Source organism: Nicotiana sylvestris, chromosome 2 (assembly GCF_000393655.2).
Source record: "Nicotiana sylvestris chromosome 2, ASM39365v2, whole genome shotgun sequence".
NCBI classification, from domain to species: domain Eukaryota; kingdom Viridiplantae; phylum Streptophyta; class Magnoliopsida; order Solanales; family Solanaceae; genus Nicotiana; species Nicotiana sylvestris.
Window position 1 is genome coordinate 2,949,809 of NC_091058.1, and position 20,058 is coordinate 2,969,866.

General features: G+C 39.1%; 1 protein-coding gene across 2 annotated transcripts; it reads left to right on the forward strand.

The window, feature by feature from the left end:
• Positions 1 to 729: 729 nt before the first annotated feature.
• LOC104248906 (uncharacterized) lies at positions 730 to 5,180 on the forward strand. 2 transcript variants are annotated; one of them, XM_070167618.1, is made up of 5 exons: positions 764 to 1,276; positions 1,793 to 1,967; positions 2,975 to 3,252; positions 3,397 to 3,509; positions 4,543 to 5,180. In XM_070167618.1, exons 1-4 carry the CDS (start codon positions 827 to 829, stop codon positions 3,502 to 3,504), a joined length of 1,011 nt encoding a protein of 336 aa, XP_070023719.1. In that variant the 5' UTR covers positions 764 to 826; the 3' UTR covers positions 3,505 to 3,509; positions 4,543 to 5,180. The 2 variants fall into 2 exon arrangements, with proteins under 2 accessions (XP_009803560.2, XP_070023719.1); XM_009805258.2 differs by lacking the exon at positions 4,543 to 5,180 and having other exon boundaries at positions 730 to 1,276; positions 3,397 to 3,935.
• The last annotated feature ends 14,878 nt before the right edge of the window (positions 5,181 to 20,058 follow it).

A 20,058-nucleotide genomic window follows, 5' to 3' on the forward strand; every position in this document is an offset into this window, starting at 1 on the left:
TAACCGTGGACCATGATATGTAAAAACTGACTCGTAAAACCACGGTTATAAAAAAATAAATAAGGTTAAAGAAAATAAAGTAAATCTAACTGCACTTTGTCATTCAATTTATTATTGCCCTTTGGACATTTGCAAATTTTAGTATAAAAATAGTACGGTATAGCCAGTTTTTGGACCGGTCATTCAAAAATAGCTAGCATTTACGAAGTCAATGAAAAATAGCCACTTTTGCTGCAACAAAGACCGGTCCAACATAATATATTGGAGTTCGATGCACCTGTGTATGAACTCTAACATATTATGCTGGACCGGTATACCTTGCTGACTCCAGTATATTATACTGGACAATTATACTTGCTGGAACTTCAGTATATTATGCTGGAGTTCTAGTGTACTTATGCTGGAACTCCATCATATTATGCTGGAGTTCCAACATACTTATCCTGGAACTCCAGTATAATATACTGGCGTATTTTTCGGGTTTTGAACAGTGTTTCGCTCAGATTTATCTTTACATGAAAAGTGGCTAAATTTCGATTACTTTTGAAACTGAGCTATTTTTGAACGACCCATTGTAAATCTGGCTATTTTTGAATTTCTCCCAATTTTGGTGTGATAAAAGTGTCAAACCCAAAATGTGAAAATGACTACTAAATTTGGGCCCTAGAGAAAGAATATGGGCCTAAATGTTTAAATGAGGCCTGGTTCCGGTAGGAATCAACTGGGCCTAGCCCAAACCAGAAAGCTCCTCGGCCGAGAAGCAGCACCAAATTCAGCATTCAGCTGCACCGATCAACTCTGCGTAGCTTCACCTCAGCTCAGAGCTATGGCGGCTGAAATCGTGAGAAGAAGTCTTAAAGCTACAAAATTTACCTTCCTTAAAACCCTAACCGCTTCTCAAACCCGTATTTTCAGTAACTTAGCAACTTCAGCACAACCCGAATCATCAGATGACCCATCTTCTTCCTCCTTCACTTTTTACGGTGGAGATCCAAATTCTTCAACAACCAATGATAATATTATCATAAAGGGTCCAAAAAAGACTTCACCTTTATCATCACAAGATTCAGCATCTGTGTCTATGCCTATGTCATTCATGACTGGATCAATTGTGGGGAAGAGGTTTTACAAGAAAGTGACAACTAGAGAAGCTGATGATGGAATTGGTTGGAGTGTTATGCTTGATTATCGTACCCTTAAAACCCCTTCTAAGCGTCCACTCAAATGCCCAACTTTAGCTCTTGCTAAAGCTATTGCTGCTGAATGGGAATACCAGGTGCTCATTTTAGTTCATTAGCATATTTAGGATTAAGAGAAGTAATTAATAAAATTCTTTCTGTAGATTCCCTTTTTTCTGTGGGATGGTTGTTTGGTTATTCATGTGTTTTGTACCATCTACCCATTTTCTGACATATGCAATTTGGTTCATTAGTTGGATAAGTTATATGCAATGTCAGTGTAAAGAAATTTTTGTCCCATCTACCTATTGGAGCACGTAACCTGTCTTATTTTCAAGATTAAAAATCCTATATCTAAAGAAAGTTTAGCTTTAGATATCCTTTAGGTGACTTGATAGTATAAAAATTCATGGTGTATATATAACTTAACTGGAAGTAATTGGGAAATTCCTTTTTTTTGGTGGGGTTGATTGTTTTGTTATTCATGTGTTTTTGTGTGTGTATACATTGATACCATTTATGTTATTTCAATGAAAATTTGATACTTCCATTTAACTTGATGTTTAAGTTGTGTGTTTTTGTCACCCTAGTCCTGAAGTGTCTTTTAATTGTAGGAAGCAGATGGGATCAGACCCTTTACTATGCCACTGATGAAACTTTCATGTACTGCACTAGAAAGAGTTCCACTGACGCGGCAAAAGATTATTGATCATTTGATGAAGAAATTCCCTCAAGATTTAGTATTCTGTCGTGCTCCTGGGGATAATGATCTGACAAGTGGAGTTCGCGGTACGTTATCTTGCAAGTTGCAAAGTATAAATTTTCATTGTTTTCAGAATCTGGTTTTGATATTTTGCTTTTCGCTGTTCCAAACATATGTCTTTACTCTTTACGATCAAACTTAGGTCTGATCCTTTATTTGTCTGGTCAAATTCTGATGATCAAAATTTTGTTTCTATAATGTGGCAAAAAGTAGAGGTCTGATATAATTTTAAAATGTTCGTTGCTTCCCAGCTTTCCTATTTGTATGTCTAGATCTCACCCACCATCAGTTTTGGTCTTTGCCGAGGACATACCATACTGCTGTTAGCTAGCTTACTTTGAGTTTGGGAGGAGGGAGCGTTTCTTTTTCTCTGTGTGAATTTTTCTGATTGTGCTACTAATTGACTAAGAGTGGCATCTAGACAAGGTTCTCTGTCTGCCTATCTTCGTCAAGAAACATCTCGGACTTCATGCTTCTTGAGATTAAATGGTCAATAGTTTATTTATTTTTTCCCATCAAGGATTTCACATTTGATATTGCAAAGTATCTTACGAGCATTTCGTGAAAACACAATTCTGCTGCCCCATACTAGATTTATTTCAAATTTTGGAGGACATGATCGTACCTGTCTATTCTAGTTTCTTCTCATATTTTAGTATCCAGTGAAGTCTCTTTTTGAATTCTTCCTGGGACGATCTAAAACAAACTACTGTAGTATTCAGTGGAGCATATTACAAATTCAAGTGATACTAGGATTTTGTAACATTGTTAGGTCCTTCTTAAGGGATAAGCTTAATGTTCAAAGTTCCATCTATTTGGCTAGACTGTAAAGCACCTACAGATAATTACTTCTTGCACTGTGTATTATCACAAGATCGAGAAGAATTGACTCCAGATTCTGAGCATAAATATGATCCACTCTTCTAGTATGCTTACCAGCAGGCCTGCAGTTCTCTGATTGTTTTGGCAATTCATTTGGGTTTCATAATATTAGTACTTTTCACATATTAATCTGACAATTTGAAATTCACAGAGCGTCAAGTGGAGAAAATCGATCCTCTTCTTAAGTGGGTAGAGTCAGAATTTGGCTTCAAGCCAGCCGTATATACCAGTTTTTTTGGTGGCAAGCAAGCTGATGGTCTGGTTAGTGCCATTGAAAGCCTTCTCAAGAAAATGGATGATTGTGAATTAGCAACAATTGATGCAATTGCTTCAGCTGCACATTCGCTTGTCATTGCACTTGGACTTTTCCGTGGTAGATTGGGAATTGAAGAGGCTATTGAGTTGATTAGGCTCGAGGAAGATTTGCAGGTTTGTAATACAGTCAATTTTCCTTCATTATATTTTCTAGGACTCGTGTATCCTAAAATACATTAACCGCCAGGACTGTGATCCATCATTTACCCAGAGTTGTTCCTCAAGTTTAAGTGCTGACTTTTCTTTGGCTTCTTCCAGGTTGACAGTTGGGGTCTCGTTGAAGGCGGCCATGATGTTGATATTGCAGATTTAAAAGTTCAGATTGCTTCAGCTGTGGTGTTTCTTGGACTTACGAGGAGGGTATAAATATGGTACTCATTTTGTGAGTTTTACCTTATCGTGTCTCTTTAGTACATTACCTCAGTACCAATAGCATTTCCTATAAACTCAAAAAGTTGGAAGTGGCCAATGAGGTGAAATCAATACGTGAGTGAGTTGTATCAACCTGCTGGTTTTACAAGAACTAAAGGTGGCCTGCTGGAAATTACCAGATTTTAATGAATAATGAGCCTACTCTGAAATCATATACTCTTCTTTGAACTTGGACTACCCTTCAATTTCGAGAAGCAGGATTTAGCCTGCAAGTCCCATTCTTTTTTTAAACTGTTTTTCGAGGGGATGGGATTAGCCAAATGCCTATTATATTGTCATGAAGGTTGGAGTAGCTGGTACTTGTAGGGATATTAAACGCTTTTACAACTTTCTTATATTTTGACAAACATATTTGAAATCCATAATGTGCTCCTCATTTAACGATTTTGAAGCAACCAACTGTAAAAGGTCGATCAGATTACTGTTGCTGTTATAGCTGTAACTTCTTGTTAGATGCTAGAAGTTAACAATCAGAGACGAATGCCTTGATCTTCATATTGGTTCTTAATTTATGAATAAACTGAAGTGAAGCCATGTCATTTAGGAAGTTACTATAGTTTTGTGGAAATCATGAAATTTGATAGTATATGATGTATGCTGTTAATAACGAGAGCAAAATTCTACGAATTCTGTACAATGGGTTTTTACATCTCTTTTATAACCTATCTAAAAAAACATAGTTAAAAGAGCGCGTTGGTTCCACTGGTTGACCAATATATTTCTTGCTCATTTTGGCTGCATTTTGAGAAACTTGACAACAGAACGCCCTGTTTGCAAATTTAAAGGCTAAGAAATAGGACCTCCGATTCACTGCATGAAATAGAACAAATTGATGAACATAATGGATCTTAATTTTGTAATGCAGCTAAAAGAGAAAGCTCTAAATTAGCATGCTTTTAGATCTAAGACTCTAATCATTTGATACAACTTTAGTCCATATCACTGTTTTTATTTTCTTCTTGAATTTGATAGACTCATCAAATTTAAGGAATATTTGCTTGAAGCTGGCCAAAAGAAGAAAAATGTTAGGTATTTAAGTGGAGAAGGGTTAAGATGTGGGCTTATTATCTGAGGAGTTTTGAACCGTGCACCACCAGCCTACGCGAATTTCTTGACTATCCGGAAAAAAGAAGAAGAGAACTTTTACCTGCAAATTCAGGGGCTCAACGCTCTTCTCGGCAGCACTGTATGCAGAGAGGCGGCTGCTTTGTGATATCACAATAACAACAGGCTATGTCGCAGTTGTTGTTGCAACCTATTCGAAAGAAAAGTGTAGCAAGATTGTTAGTTCATCTCCTGATTATATGCAGATAAAAACTATGTTTTGCCCAGACTCTTCAAAAATACAGCGGGGTGTCTCGAATCCGAGCGCTGCAGCAATTTTTGAAGAGTTCGAGCAACATAGGACAGATGTTATACTGAAGCGGAAAGGGGTAAAAGAAATGGATTGTTTTAGGTAACCTGTTACTGTGATGTATTGAGATGATTCCACAGTTTTAGGATTTATGAGAAATGGAAGGCGAGTGCTTATTCCAAGTTTACTCATATTCTGAATGATCACCATAGACACCAGAAAGCTAGCTACTATCGACAACTTCATTCTTTGTCTTCTTGTTTCACGGTTTCACCAAAACATAGCATCTGCTTATTAGTTTTTGCTTGGTTTTTTTTTTCTCATTACAGCTAGGTGGGGGTTATATAGGAGTAGTATCTCTATATTAATATTCTAGTTTAGGAGTTTGAGCAAACCTCGTGAAGATAAAAACTATATCGTTAATGGTCATCTGAATATTGTGCAAATTTAAGAATTACCTTGTACTAGTTTTGAATATTCCATCGAATTTATAATCTAATCGTCACACTTAACACATGAGGAACTATATATTATCAGATCCAACGCATTAAGTGCCACCACAATGGGTGCGGTAGCAGTTCAATTGAGAATTTGACAATTACTTGGCGGCACGCCCAAGTGTCTTTTTAATGTTAACAATTTATATAGTTTATTGCATAGAAAATTAAATTGCTCTAATTCCATCACCAACTCAAGTTGGAAATTTGAGTCGTATAGTAGTACGTAAAATAAATGAGAAGACAATTGTCATAATTGTGAGTCAAGTAAAAAAAGAAGAAATAAAAAGGTCATAAACTTCATATTACATCACATGAGTGTTGAATTCCATTTTATTATTATTATTATTATTATTATTATTATTATTATTATTATTTCCGTCACCACTCTATCCACACTGAAAAGTTGTAGGAATAATAAGGACCATCAAGAGTTTTAGCAGGCTGAATAAAATCTCTGTACTTTTAACAAGAGATCTCGAGTTCGAGTCTTATAAATATAATTTTTTGTAAGAGAACGACAAATATTAGATATATTTGTGCCATTGTTGATTTTGTGATCCCGATAACATATGTTTTAGGAAAATAATTCGAAAGTCGGATTTTAAAGCGCGCTAGCCAGAATTTCAACAAGTTATGGTAACTGTTAGGATTTGTGCAAAATGCTGACGGTCACTAGAATGTTCAGCCACAATGCTGGAAAAAAAAAATCTGGTGTTCCTTAGGATTTTGCCATGAATCCTTATAGAACAACAGTATTTTAGCATTTTTGCCAGAAGCTATTTTCCGAAGATTTTTTTCACTAACATGATCAAAAATCAAATGGTGGTCCTGAAAAGGTCCATATATACATAATTTTAGAAATTTTGTGAATTTTTTCCCTTTGATGGGCGTTAATCAGGACTCCAATGTCAGGACAGTAACAGTGCCGACTACCAGTTTCCAGCCCTATACTGAAAAATAACTGTTGTAAATATTAAATATAGGAATATTCTTTTTGTAATAGTCTAAAAAAGTAATACATATAAATTGAAACGAAGGGAGTAAAACCAGTAGTCAGCCTGATTTTTTATGACAGTGTTGTCCAAGCCAACTTGAGCATACCTCGACTATTCCATAACTCCACCCACCAAGGTTTGGGCAGAGGAGAAGAAATCACCTAGTTACAATCTATAGTTCGTTTTTAACAATGGTGGTGTCCGGACCAGCTTGTGCACAACTCAAATATTCCAACGAGAAAAGGAAACAAGTTACCTTCCATCAGCACAAATTCCGAGTAACTCTACCTGCTAAGGCTTAGACAGATAGGAACACACCAAGTTACAATCTTTATTAACTATAGCTATCTTCAACTTCATATTTGAGCCGAATACAACACGTCAATAGAAAGTAAAGGCAAACAAGAAAGAGCCTAGATCTGAAGACAAAAAAGTTCAAAGGAACAAAGAATCAAAGAAATATCGGAAAAGGGCCAAATACTCCCCTATACTTTACGATAAGGTCTATATATAACCTTTGTTAAAAGTTTGGCTCATCACCAACCTTGCCGTTATACTATTGGCCTGGATATCCCCTCTATTTTAAACGGTTGCCACAGTGGATAAGTTATCCACTCAAAATATGACATGTGGAAATTAATATACACATAATCATTTTATTTTAATGCCCAACCTACCCATTAACCCTACCCGTTAGCCGACCCGTAAAACATTACCCCTCTCTTATTTAATGTCATTTTGTCCGCTTGGGTAAAAACAATTGTCACGACCCATTTTCTGAACAAGCCAGCACCGGCACCCAATCACTAAACATGACCGAGCGAACTATCTGCGCTTATCAAATCTATTATAATTTCAAATTTTATATGCCACAAGGCACTACTGTAACCAAATACTTTTAAATAATTTAAATATCTAAAATAAGCCAACTTCAAAACTTTATTCGTAGTAACCAATAAAATACCTTTAAGTTATTATCGAAAACATCTGAATCTTAACCCACCGTCTATGTCTATGAAGCCTCTACTGATAAACTGATGCACTGCTCAGGACATGAGATTTCCTGGCAGTTCTTTAAGTAAACAAAGAAATAACTAAATAAAGATGACTCTAAGGAATACTCCAGGAACAAAAGCGGAGCTCACCAATAGCATTGGAAGGGAGGGAAGTCCTAAACTGTAGCCTGCTCGCCTGCAAAACCGGTTCCTACGTTGTACCGCAGACCAACGTAGGTTCCCAAAAGAGAACGTCAGTACCATCCATTGTACTCAATGAGTCTCAACAACAGGGGACAAAACTATAATAACATATACATTACGAGCAAAGATTCTAAATGCATATAAGGCATAAAGCTTATAAGAACAACTCTAAAATAATTGCATAATAGCAGTTTAGGAATATTCTAAAAGAAATTCTTTTCTTTTTCTTTCTTATAAACAAAATACTTTACTTTTTACTTTGGGAGTTCCAACTATCCTGACTTAATTCTGTCTCAGTCACCGTGTGATCGGTATGAGTTCAATCCCAACCTGATTGAATAGGCCCAATCCACGAGGTGCCACTCGCTTCATGGTTCTCAACGCTCATGTATCATACCTTAGCATGGCTAAGTAAATTCTCAGCAACGAGACCCTCGGCTCGTGTGCTCCCTACTTTGGCACAAGTAGTTTCAAGAAGTCAGCGCCCTAGTCAGGACCCTCGGCCTGGACGATAACCCTTTCTCAGAATAAAGGATACTCCCAAAAATCTTTTCTTTCTAAAACTTCTTCTTGTGACTTTTCAAGTCTAAATCTTTTCTTTATAGAACATCATGTACATGCTCATGCTGGTATCCTTAAATGTAAAGCATGACATAAGAATGGAATAAATATGTAAAAGTACTTCTAAGGATTCTTGCTCCTTCATAAATTTTTAACACGAAAATAACATATAAGAATAACACAAAAATCTGAAAATTTATGCACATATATCATAATAAATCATCTAAACTTTTGCTAGAACAACTCTAAGTTAATAGGTACTCACTCACTCCAATTAAGTAAATATAAACTCTTTTAAGCAATTCATCAAACACCTTGTATGCGAGCTTTTGTGAGTTAAACCACTTTAGTAAAGGGTTATATCAACGCACCTCAATACTCCTTGAGCCAATACGTAGACCCCAAACCAATTTTACCCGTCAAACAATTGATTCTACAATAACCAGTGAATTTTAATTAATTTTAAAGTTTCACACCTAAACATGGGATTTACTGTTGATATAGAGAAAGAAGGGAATTAACTATTCAATTCTTAAATATTACTATTGTAGGGTAATTGATGTCACACCTCCTTTTTACCTGCGCCCGCGTAAAGGGGTGAAGGAGTTTTATCCAATTAAAGGACAATCGAAACGGGATTTATTTATTTATTTCAGAGTCGCCACTTGGGAGATTTATGGTGTCCCAAGTCACCGATTGAATCCCGAATCAAGGAAAGGATTGACTCTATATTACATTCCGCGAACCAGAAATCCGGGTAAGGAATTCTGTTAACCCGGGAGAAGGTGTTAGGCATTCCCGAGTTCCGTGGTTCTAGCACGGTCGTGAAATACATCTCAAACCACGTCACATCAATGCACACGTGGTTATTGACACATTTCAACTCTGTTGAGATTTGGATTTGGGTCACATAAATGCGCACCCGAGTTTAAGAAAGTAAATTATTAAAGGCGCGCCTAAAGAGACTAACGCATTATTATTTTGGGGAAGGCCGTAAAATTCACTAAAACGGCCCGTCCCGAATTCTAAATGTTTTATTTTTCCCATTTATTGAGGGCCCCGCAAAGTTGCATTTTTTATTTGGCGAGGCTCATCTCATTTTTATTCAAGGATATCCTAAAGCGACTATGATTTTCTATTTATTTGTCTCTTAAGAATAAAGAAAAATCCTAATCAACTAGCATTAAAAGTTCGGGCTTCAAGTTCAAGTCCGGGTCCCAACAAAAGGAAACACCTTCTAGTTTGAACCCGCTACCTAACTTAAGATCCGCCGCCTGCCGTTGTAAATATTAACAAACCGGCTACCATTTCGATACAGTTCAACTTTAGCTTTATTATATGAATTGGACTATTGGAATTAACTATGTGGAATACAAAGCCATTTTTTTGAGCTCTTTTTACGATTTGTTGAAAAATGCATCAATGCTTAAAAACTGACATCAAGCTAACATTAATCACTAACATTTGAGAACTAACATTAGTTACTAACATTATTTACATTGCTATTTAAAATGATGTTATTTACTCAAGTGAACTCACGATTTCAGAATTAGACCTATTAAACCAACATGCTGATTTCCATACTATTTGAACCTGTTTTGTGACATAAACTATTTGAAACTATTTCACGACTACTAAAAAAAGAATTAAATACAGTATATCTCATAACTAGTAATCACCACCTAAGATTAATTACAATTGATATTCCATGTTTGTGGAAATAGATTCAATCAGTCCAGTTTATGCATTTTAAAGTCATTCCAATACATACTATGAAATATCAAGTGACCTACTGCTTATACATCAAATTAAACACAAAGAAACAGGGGAAACTCAAAAATCCATTCCAACAACTCTTTACTTCCTTTCCATTAAATTTGAGAGCTTTAGAACGTGTACCTGGATAATGGAAATACAAGAAGATGAAGGAGCAGTCAGCAACAGTAATAACACATCAACGCAGTGACAGAACAACCCAGTAATAGATAAAAAAGAAGGAGGAACCAGCATAGTTTCAGCAACACCCAATGAAAACAACAACAGTACTAGTTCTGATATTCAGCAGTAAACGAAAAGACCTTACTTTTCAGTTTCTTAGCTCTCATACACTGAACCTTTTAGGATTAAAAACCAGCCTGTTTTTACTTTCAAATTGCTGAACTTTTAAATGTTAAAAATCCAACCTAGACTCTCTGGAAAAAAAAACTGAAAGAGAACTGATTTTTCTCCTTCCAGCCCCCAGCCCAAATCTGTCTTAAATGACTCTATTTATAACCCAAAAACAGGCCTGCTATTTCTGCCTTGAAACCATCAGATTCTAACTGCCCATCCCCCTTTGAATCGCATTACTTAATGTCTTCTTGTTTGAAGTTATTTTGTTCCCCACACTTGCATGCCTTGTTCCCCACATTTGCATGCCTTGTTCCCCATTAACAAATGTCTTGTCCCCCACCATGTATTAAACAATGCCTTATTTTACTATTATTAGTGCTTAGTGGACAGAGCACTCAAATTAATCATTTTTTGAAACTTTAAATCCCAAAATACCCCTAAAACTACTGAAATTACCATTCTACCCCATCAGCTATATCCAATCCTCCTAATCAATTAACCAAACTATAGCAGCTATAACCAATCTTAAGTGAGAAATCCTAACAAAGACTAATTAAACACATGACACTAACTCCCAATCAACAATATTAGGACAATTCAACAAGGCCAGATTCATATCAGAACAAACTTAACAGAAGAAACAAGTATATCCAAATCACTAAACACAATCATCAATTGAACTCAAAATAGTAAGAAAGTCGTCAAAACGCATACACATATAATTTCAACGAATATGCAATAGGATACTTCACGCGCAAACTTTATCAAAATGAACCCACATTAAAACGAAACCACAAATAGGTCCGTGAATAGCATAGATTCGAGGTAAGAGATATGACCTTTACTACTGCACTTTCTTGCTCCGTTACGCACAGTGAAAACGAAACTCCAAAGAAAAAGCAAAAAATCCGTGAACGAGCTATGGCTGACCTTTATGCTAATGATCCGACGTCAAACAATGCTGAACTTTCGATGAAACACAGCTTCGTTCACAACACTGTTTCGATGCTTGACTAACAAACACGGACTCGGACGGAACCTCGACGCACTGCCTCAACGTACGACCTCGGATGGTTGGTCTCGTTTTGGACTGGAGGGTGGCTATGGAGAAGGTGAGGCGGGCTGTTTCAGGTGGTCGACGAGCTGATAGAGTCGAAGGTGGTCGTTAGTAGTGGGGCTAGCGTGAAGGGAGGTAGTCGTTTGGAGAAGCTGGTGGTGGCTGCTGGACGTGGTCGTGGTGGGCGTGAGGCGGACTGTCGACGAGTGATGGAGTCGCCGGTGGTTGTTGGACGTTGATGGAGAAGGCTGGCCAGTGGTCAGCAGTGCAGCGACGGGCGGACTGGCTGGAGCTCGCGACTAGAGGGTCGTTGGGCTGTAGGTTGTCGACGGATTGATGGAGTCGACGGTGGTCGTTGGTTCGAAGAAGAAGAAGGAGGGCAGCCATGGATGTCAAAGGAGAAGGAGGGGTCGTTTGGAGAAGATGAAGAGAAGAGGGGGCGGGTGGTTTAGGGTTTTTTTTGTTAGGGGTTTGGAAATGAAAATGAAAAATGGAGAAAAGGGGGGGTGGTCGTTTGGGCTATGGGGGCAGACCGGGTCGGGGATGGGGTTTGGGCTGGGTATCTGGGCTGTCTTGGACGGGTTTCAATTTCAAGGGGAAGAAAATTGTTTGGGATGATGGACTTTAAATTGATTTGGCCCAAATATGACTTAACACTCTTTTATTTTGCTTTTCTTTTCTGAAACTAATAAAACTAAAAATTCCAAAAATCCTAAATTAACTTATAGGACTAGATTAATTTATAAAAGTACTAATTAACTTTTAATAACAATTAACACACACAATTAAATAAAATCACACAACTTAGACATTAAATACTAAAAATGCAAAATACATTATTTTTTGTGATTTTTTTATTTTTGTAAAACAAACTTAATTACTCCTAATTGTAGAATTAAATCCTACATGCAAATGCGACATATTTTTTGTATTTTCTTATTAATTTTAAAAAAATAAACATGCACAGACAAATCCAAATAATTATCCAAAAATGCCACGAAAATTCTCAAAATTGCACACAAAGGAAAATTATTTTATTTTGAATTTTTTTTGGGAGTTTCTCATATAGGGCAAAAATCATGTGCTCACAGCTGCCCCTCTTTGTCCGGAAACATGAAGAGTTTTCGTGCAAAGATAAAGTAAGCGGATACGAGCGATTTCTGCCCGTTGGAATACTCCGTGTGAAGCATTTTTGAAAAGATTTAACCGAACCTTTGCTTCATAGGTTTCCTACATATCCCTGGCTAAAAGGGAATCAGGTTAATGTAGTTCGGGAAGTTTTGGTAGTTGGGACTACCATGGGACTGCATTTTTGCTGTTACTGCTGCTGCATGCTGTTGCTACTGCTTTTCGATCTCCTTATTACACCGTGCCAAAAGAGAACAAGAAGCTAGACTTAAACTAGGAATTACAAAATCTTATCTATCTCCGACTTGTTCTTGTAGTCCTCTTTCTGATTTCTGTGATGAGATTCATGCTGGGGGTATTTGGTTATAACCCTCCGCATTACTGACCTATAATTTGATCTTGAAATGTATTCCTCTATTCTGCAGGTGGGGCTCCTGACTTTAACAACTTAAAAAGTAACGCCTCCGTTCTACGGGTGGGCTCCCGAATGCAACAACCTAAAAGTAACACCTCCGTTCTACGGGCGGGCTCCCGACTGCAACAACTTCAAAATTTAACAACCCCCATTCTACAGGCGGGCTCCTGACTTCATCAACTTAAAATTTAACAACCTCCATTCTACAGGCGGGCTCCTGACTTCTTCGACTTAAAATTACAACAACCTTCGTTCTCCAGGCGGGCTCCTGACTCCAACTTGACTTTAAAAGATAATACGGCCTCCATTCTCCAGGCGGGCTCCTGACTTCAACAACTTCTTAAAATGTAACACCTCTGTTCTCCAGGCGGGCTCCTGACTCCTTCAACGACTTAAAAATATAACACCTCCATTCTCTAGGCGGGCTCTTGACTTCAACAACTTCTTAAAATGTAACACCTCCATTCTCCAGGCGGGCTCCTGACTCCTTCAACGACTTAAAAATATGACAACCTCCGTTCTACAGGCGGGCTCCTGACTTCGACTACAACTTGAAAATATAACAACCTCCATTCTCCAGGCGGGCTCCTAACTCCAACTACAACTTAAAGATATAACACCTCCATTCTCCAGGCGGGCTCCTGACTTCAACTACTTTTAAAAGATATAACACCTCCATTCTCCAGGCGGGCTCCTGACTTCAACTACTTTTAAAAGATAATACGGCCTCCATTCTCCAGGCGGGCTCCTGACTTCAACGACAATTTAAAGATAATGCAGCCTCCATTCTCCAGGCGGGCTCCTGACCTCAACAATTTCTTAAAAACATAACACCTCCATTCTCCAGGAGTCCTGACTTCCACTACTTCTTAAAAATGCATTTTATTACGGTTGTTCCTTCCTGCCTCCTGAACCATTTTCCTTCTAACTTGAATCATCTTCTTTCAGAACTGCTTCCCTCAAAACTGGTGTTTCATTCCTCTGAAAGCTGCTGGGGATAACACCTGTGTTTTATTCAAAAATATGTTATTTTCCTCCTTCAAAGACTACTTCCCTTAAGCTGGTGCTTTCCTTCTACTGGAACTACTTCCCTTAAGACTTGTGTCATCTTCCTTCCGAAATTTCTTCCATTAAAACTTGTTTGTCCTTCTTCCGAAAACTGCTGGGATACCATTTTTCCCCAAACTTGTGTTATCTTGCTTCTTCCCCAAGTGGGTACCGGACTTCCAGAAAATTTGCAAAATGAAAGAAAATTTTCTGCCCAAGTTTGACAATCTTTCTTGTATCATGATGTCTTTTAATCATCTATAACATTTCCTGTCCCTGCTTCAAATGAAAGAAAATTTTTTGTTAGTTTAAAACGTGGCGAATGATCGTACCACTCCTGCTGGGGATGGTTTTCCCTTTCTTCTTTCCCAGCTTTGTGTTCCACTAGGATGAGATTATTTGTTGGGGATGATATTCCTGCTGGGGATAGTTTTCCCCCTCTTCTTTCCCTGCTCCGTGTTGTCCGACCCTCTTGGGACTTGGTTGATAATCTGCCAGGGATGCTCTTGTTTCTTGACGATTCTTTATTTACCAATTGTGCTTCCCACTTTTCTCCATACTCTCCCCGAAATCCTAGGCCAATCCATCATTTGATCTTGCAACGAACGTCTTTCTCGTTCCATTGCATTATCTTTGGCCCGTCCTATCCACATTGTGTTTTTGTACCATCTTGGCAACTGGTAATAAGCTCTGAAAATCCTTTTAAAAAATAAACTGCTGGGGAGATAAAGTCTTTAGACCAAGAAATGAAAAAGTGATGATTTCAAAAGATAGAAAAAGAAGAAGTCTTTCTGAACAAATGCTGGGGAAAAAGAAAGAAAAGAACTTATCTGAATGATATAACTGATCCCAACAATCATTTCGTGCATTCCGGATTAATCAACCCAGTCTACTTGTATCAATCAATCTTTCGAACGACCTCATCTTGCTGGGGATAAACAGGCACTCAACTCTTTGCCAAATGCGGATCCTTTCCGCCAATCTTGTCTTGTCGCCTCATAGTGCCCTTCGAGGGGTTTTCACTAATAAGAATCTCTCATTTCTCTCAACTCCCGTCGCCTTATGGTGCCTGTGAAGGTTTTCACCGATAAGACTTTCTCGTTTTATTTCTCTTAACTTACGTCGCCTTATGGTGCCTGTGGAGGTTTTCACCGATAAGACTCTCTCATTTTATTTTATTTTTTCCAGCTGGGGATTGGAGTGTTACCGATATGACTCTCTCTGCTGGGGATTCTTTCGGCTACCAATTCATTTCCAGCTTATGATCCTCTTCTCTGCTGGGGATCAGAGTGTTATTCCCGACTTCCGTTTGCATGACTTGGCATTTCTCAGATACTGATTGGGAGGTCTTTTTTGGACATCAATATGGGTTTTGTGTATGGCTAAAAGAAAAAGGGGTATCAAAAGGTTCAAAATAATTTTGATGAGTAAAATATTACAACTCTTGGAATCAAACTTCCTTCCCAAAATTACAAACACAACTTCTGCCCCAGTTTCTTGCTTGGGGATTTTTTATTTTTGTTACACTATGACCGAGCCGTGAGGCGCCTACGTATCTTTTTTGAGGAATCGGGTCAAACGTAGTTCCCAATTCCTTTGTTTTTCTTGTGACTTTTCTTTTGTTTTTATTATCATTATTTTTCTCTTCTCTTTTTCTTTCATTTTCATTAATGATTCCAAAAGAGGGGTATGGAAGAATAAATAAGGCTCAAAAGGGGAAGCAAAAGTTGAAGTGTTTGGATGGAAGAACAAATTACCTTCGTCATTTCATTCTCTGATACCATGCCAAATGCAAACAAACAACAATTACAATCAAACGAAATCATACATAATATCTCTTAACTGCGTCAGAATTGATAGCCATGTTGATGCATTTCCCTTCGATATCTGTTAAACATAAAGCGCCATTAGACAACACTCTGGTTACAATGAATGGCCCTTGCCAATTCGGGGCGAACTTGCCCTTGCCTCAGCCTGATGTGGGAGGATGCGTTTCAGCACTTGCTGGCCCACTTCAAACTTCTGGGGACGCACCTTTTTGTTGTATGCTCTTGCCATTCTCTTTTGATATAACTGGCCATGACACACAGCTGGCAATCTCTTTTCATCAATCAAGTTCAACTGCTCCAAACGGGTTTTGACCCACTCGTCATCATCAATCTCAGCCTTAGCGACAATCCGAAGGGATGGAATTTCAACTTTTGCCGGTATCACTGCTTCAGTTCCGTATACCAGCAAATAAGGAGTTGCACCTACTGAAGTACGGACAGTAGTGCGATATCCCAACAATGCAAATGACAACTTTTCGTGCCATTGCCTGGACCCTTCTACCATCTTCCTCAATATCTTCTTTATATTCTTGTTGGCTGCCTCAACCGCGCCATTCGCCTTGGGACAATACGGGGTGGAATTTCGGTGTGTAATCTTGAACTGTTGACATACTTCTTTCATCAAACCGATGTTAAGATTAGCACCATTGTCCGTGATGATCACTTTTGGGATCCCAAATCTACAGATGATATGGGAATGAACAAAATCTACCACTTCCTTCTTGGTTACCGACTTGAAAGTTTTAGTTTCGATCCACTTAGTGAAATAATCGATAGTCACCAGAATGAATCTATGACCGTTGGTAGCTGCCGGCTCAATAGGTCCAATGACATCCATGCCCCAGGCAACAAATGGCCATGGTGCTGACATAGTATGCAATTCTGTCGGTGGAGAATGAATCAGATCTCCGTGTATCTGACACTGATGGCATTTTCGCACGAAACTGATACAATCACGCTCCATAGTGAGCCAATAGTACCCTACTCGAAGAATCCTCTTCGCCAATACATATCCGCTCATATGTGGCCCACAAACTCCAGCATGTACCTCTGTCATAACTGTCGTGGATTGACTAGCATCTATACATCTCAGCAATCCCAAATCTGGTGTTCTTTTGTACAACACTCCTCTACAGAGGAAAAATCCATTTGCCAGTCGCCGAATGGCTCTATTTTGATCTCCGGTGGCCTGCTCCGGGTATATCCCCATCCTGAGGTATTCCTTGACATCATAGAACCATGGTTTGCCATCCAGTTCTTCCTCTAACATGTTGCAATAAGCATGCTGATCATGAACCTAAATATGCAACGGGTCAACATGAATTTTGTCTGGGTGGTGCAACATCGATGCTAAGGTGGACAAAGCATCGACAACCTCATTATGAACTCTTGGGATGTGTCTGAACTCCACTGATCAAAATCGCTTGCTCAGATCGTGCAAACATTGTCGATATGGTATGAGCTTCAAATCCCTTGTTTCCCATTCACCCTGAATTTGATGCACCAGGAGGTCCGAGTCTCCCAAGACCAAGATGTCCTGGACATCCATGTCTGCATCTAGCCGTAGACCCAAAATGCATGCCTTATACTCAGCCATGTTGTTGGTACAATAGAAACGCAGTTGAGCCGTAACAGGATAATGACGTCCTGTTTCAGAAATAAGTACCGCTCCTATTCCAACTCCCTTCGCATTTGCGGCTCCATCGAAAAAAAGCTTCCATCTTGGTTCCTTGGTCATTTCCAACTCATCTATATGCATCACTTCTTCATCAGGAAAAGACGTCCTCAAGGGCTCGTATTCTTCATCAACAGGATTCTCAACCAAGTGATCAGCCAATGCTTGGGCCTTCATGGCCATCCTCGTCACATAGACGATGTCGAATTCTGTGAGTAATATCTGCCATTTTGCCAATCTCCCTGTGGGCATAGGCTTCTGGAAAATATACTTCAGTAGATCCAAGCGTGAAATGAGATAAGTAGTATATGATGACAGATAATGCTTCAATTTCTGGGCCACCCAAGTTAGGGCGCAACATGTCTTCTCGAGTTGAGTGTACTTAACCTCATAGCCTGTAAACTTCTTGCTGAGATAATAGATGGCTTGCTCCTTCCTTCCTGTAATGTCGTGTTGCCCCAGTACACAACCAAATGAATTCTCCAGGACCATTAGATAAAGAATTAACGGTCTTCCCGGCTCAGGTGGAACCAACACAGGTGGATTTGATAAATATCCTTTGATTTGGTCAAATGCTTACTGACATTCTGCCGTCCATTCTACCGCAGCATCTTTCTTCAGTAGCCGAAAAATGGGTTCACAAGTTGCTGTGAGTTGAGCAATAAACCTACTGATATAATTCAACCTTCCCAACAGACTCATTACTTCTGTCTTGTTCTTCGGCGGTGGAAAATCTTGGATGGATTTGATCTTTGATAGGTCCAACTCAATGCCTTGCCGATTGACGATGAATCCCAATAGCTTTCCAGATGGAACACCAAATGCACATTTGGCCGGGTTGAGCTTAATATCGTACCTTCAAAGTCTTTGGAAAAACTTCCTTAGGTCTGCTACGTGGTCTTCCTGATGCTTGGATTTTATGATCACATCGTCCACGTATACCTCAATCTCTTTGTGTATCATGTCATAAAACATAGTAGTCATTGCTCTCATGTACGTTGCCCCAGCATTCTTCAAACCAAATGGCATTACCCTGTAGCAATAAGTCCCCCACGGCGTAATGAAAGCCGTCTTTTCCGCATCTTCTTCATCCATCAGAATCTGATGATACCCAGCATAGCAATCCACAAAAGACCCGATCTCACGTCCGGCACAATTATCGATCAAGATATGGATGTTGGGTAATGGAAAGTTATCCTTTGGGCTTGCCCTGTTCAGATTGCGGTAATCGACACACACCCTGATCTTCCCATCTTTCTTCGGCACTGGCACCACATTAGCCAACCAATCAGGATATCGAGTGACCCGAATAACCTTTGCTTGCAGCTGCTTGGTTACTTCCTCTTTAATCTTCACACTCATGTCTGTTTTGAACTTCCTCAATTTCTGCTTGACGGGAGGGCATGCCGGGTTAATGGGCAATTTGTGAACCACTAAATCCGTGCTTAACCCCGGCATGTCATCATACGACCATGCAAAAACGTCTTTGAACTCAATAAGTGCTTTGATTAGTTCTTCCCTGATATTCGGTGCAATGTGGATGCTTATTTTAGTTTCCCTGATATCATCTGCATCCCCTAAATTGATGGCTTCTGTGTCATTTAAGTTGGGCTTGGATTTCTCTTCAAACTGGCTTAACTCTCTGTTTATCTCTTCGAAGGCTTCATCCTCATCGTATTCCGATTCATCATCATAATCGACCTCTTGTACAATTAGTTCGGAATCAGATTGATTTTTTAAACTGGGTTGAAGATCCGTTGTGTATGTCATGTCATTAGAACCAATATAAAGAGAACTGTTCAGAAAGAGAAAAGAAGAAAACAAAATTAGAACAAAATAAGAAGAAAAAAAGCTTTTACTTTATTAAAATACGGGATAACAGAGTTTCACACTTTGCCGAATACAAAACAAAACTGGATTACAACCCTGGAATAATCCAAAAAGACAAGAAAGAAAAATCAGAGCCCACTACCAAGACTCCCTCCGGGTAGGAAGGGGAGTAGCCATCCAATTGTTGATATTTGCCCTAGGCCCCACAAACTGTACATCTAACCTACTGGACCCTTCTCCAGCTTCTATCATGTTGACATCGGCGAACAGCCTTTCAAAGCCCTCATTCAAATCTCCATCTGGCCCAATCAGTGGTCCGAGAACTTTCGGGACCGACAACTTTCTGATACCTGCTCTGACAAATGATCTGGATAGGCGCGGGATTGGCTTGGGAAGGACCCAGACTCTTTTCTTCAACTTGCGGGCCCGTCTCACATCCGCCGCTGTAGGCTTGAACCCTAACCCAAAGGTATCCAACCAGATTTTAGGGCAAAGAAACCGGCTGAACAATACCCTAAAGATCAGTCCCTAAACCTTTTCCTGGCACAAACCCGTTCTTCAACATCTCCGAGGCTACCATGACAGTTACAGCTGCTATTTTGGGAAGTGGGATGCTTTCACCTTCGGGAACTTTGTCCACTAAAACCGTATCGAAAACCTGGTAAACCCACGGTCCCTTATCATCATCAGTCTCTATGAAGGGCACGATGGCATCACTTACGGCGCTTGCATTGTCTTCCCCATGTACTACGATCTCTTGCCTATCCCACTCGAATTTGACCATCT

Coding starts and splice junctions, on each gene's coding strand:
- LOC104248906 (XM_009805258.2), top strand. CDS start 827: ATGGCGGCTGAAATCGTGAGAAGAAGTCTTAAAGCTACAAAATTTACC. Junction 1,277..1,792: donor CTGCTGAATGGGAATACCAG/GTGCTCATTTTA, acceptor TTTTAATTGTAG/GAAGCAGATGGGATCAGACC. Junction 3,253..3,396: donor GGCTCGAGGAAGATTTGCAG/GTTTGTAATACA, acceptor GGCTTCTTCCAG/GTTGACAGTTGGGGTCTCGT.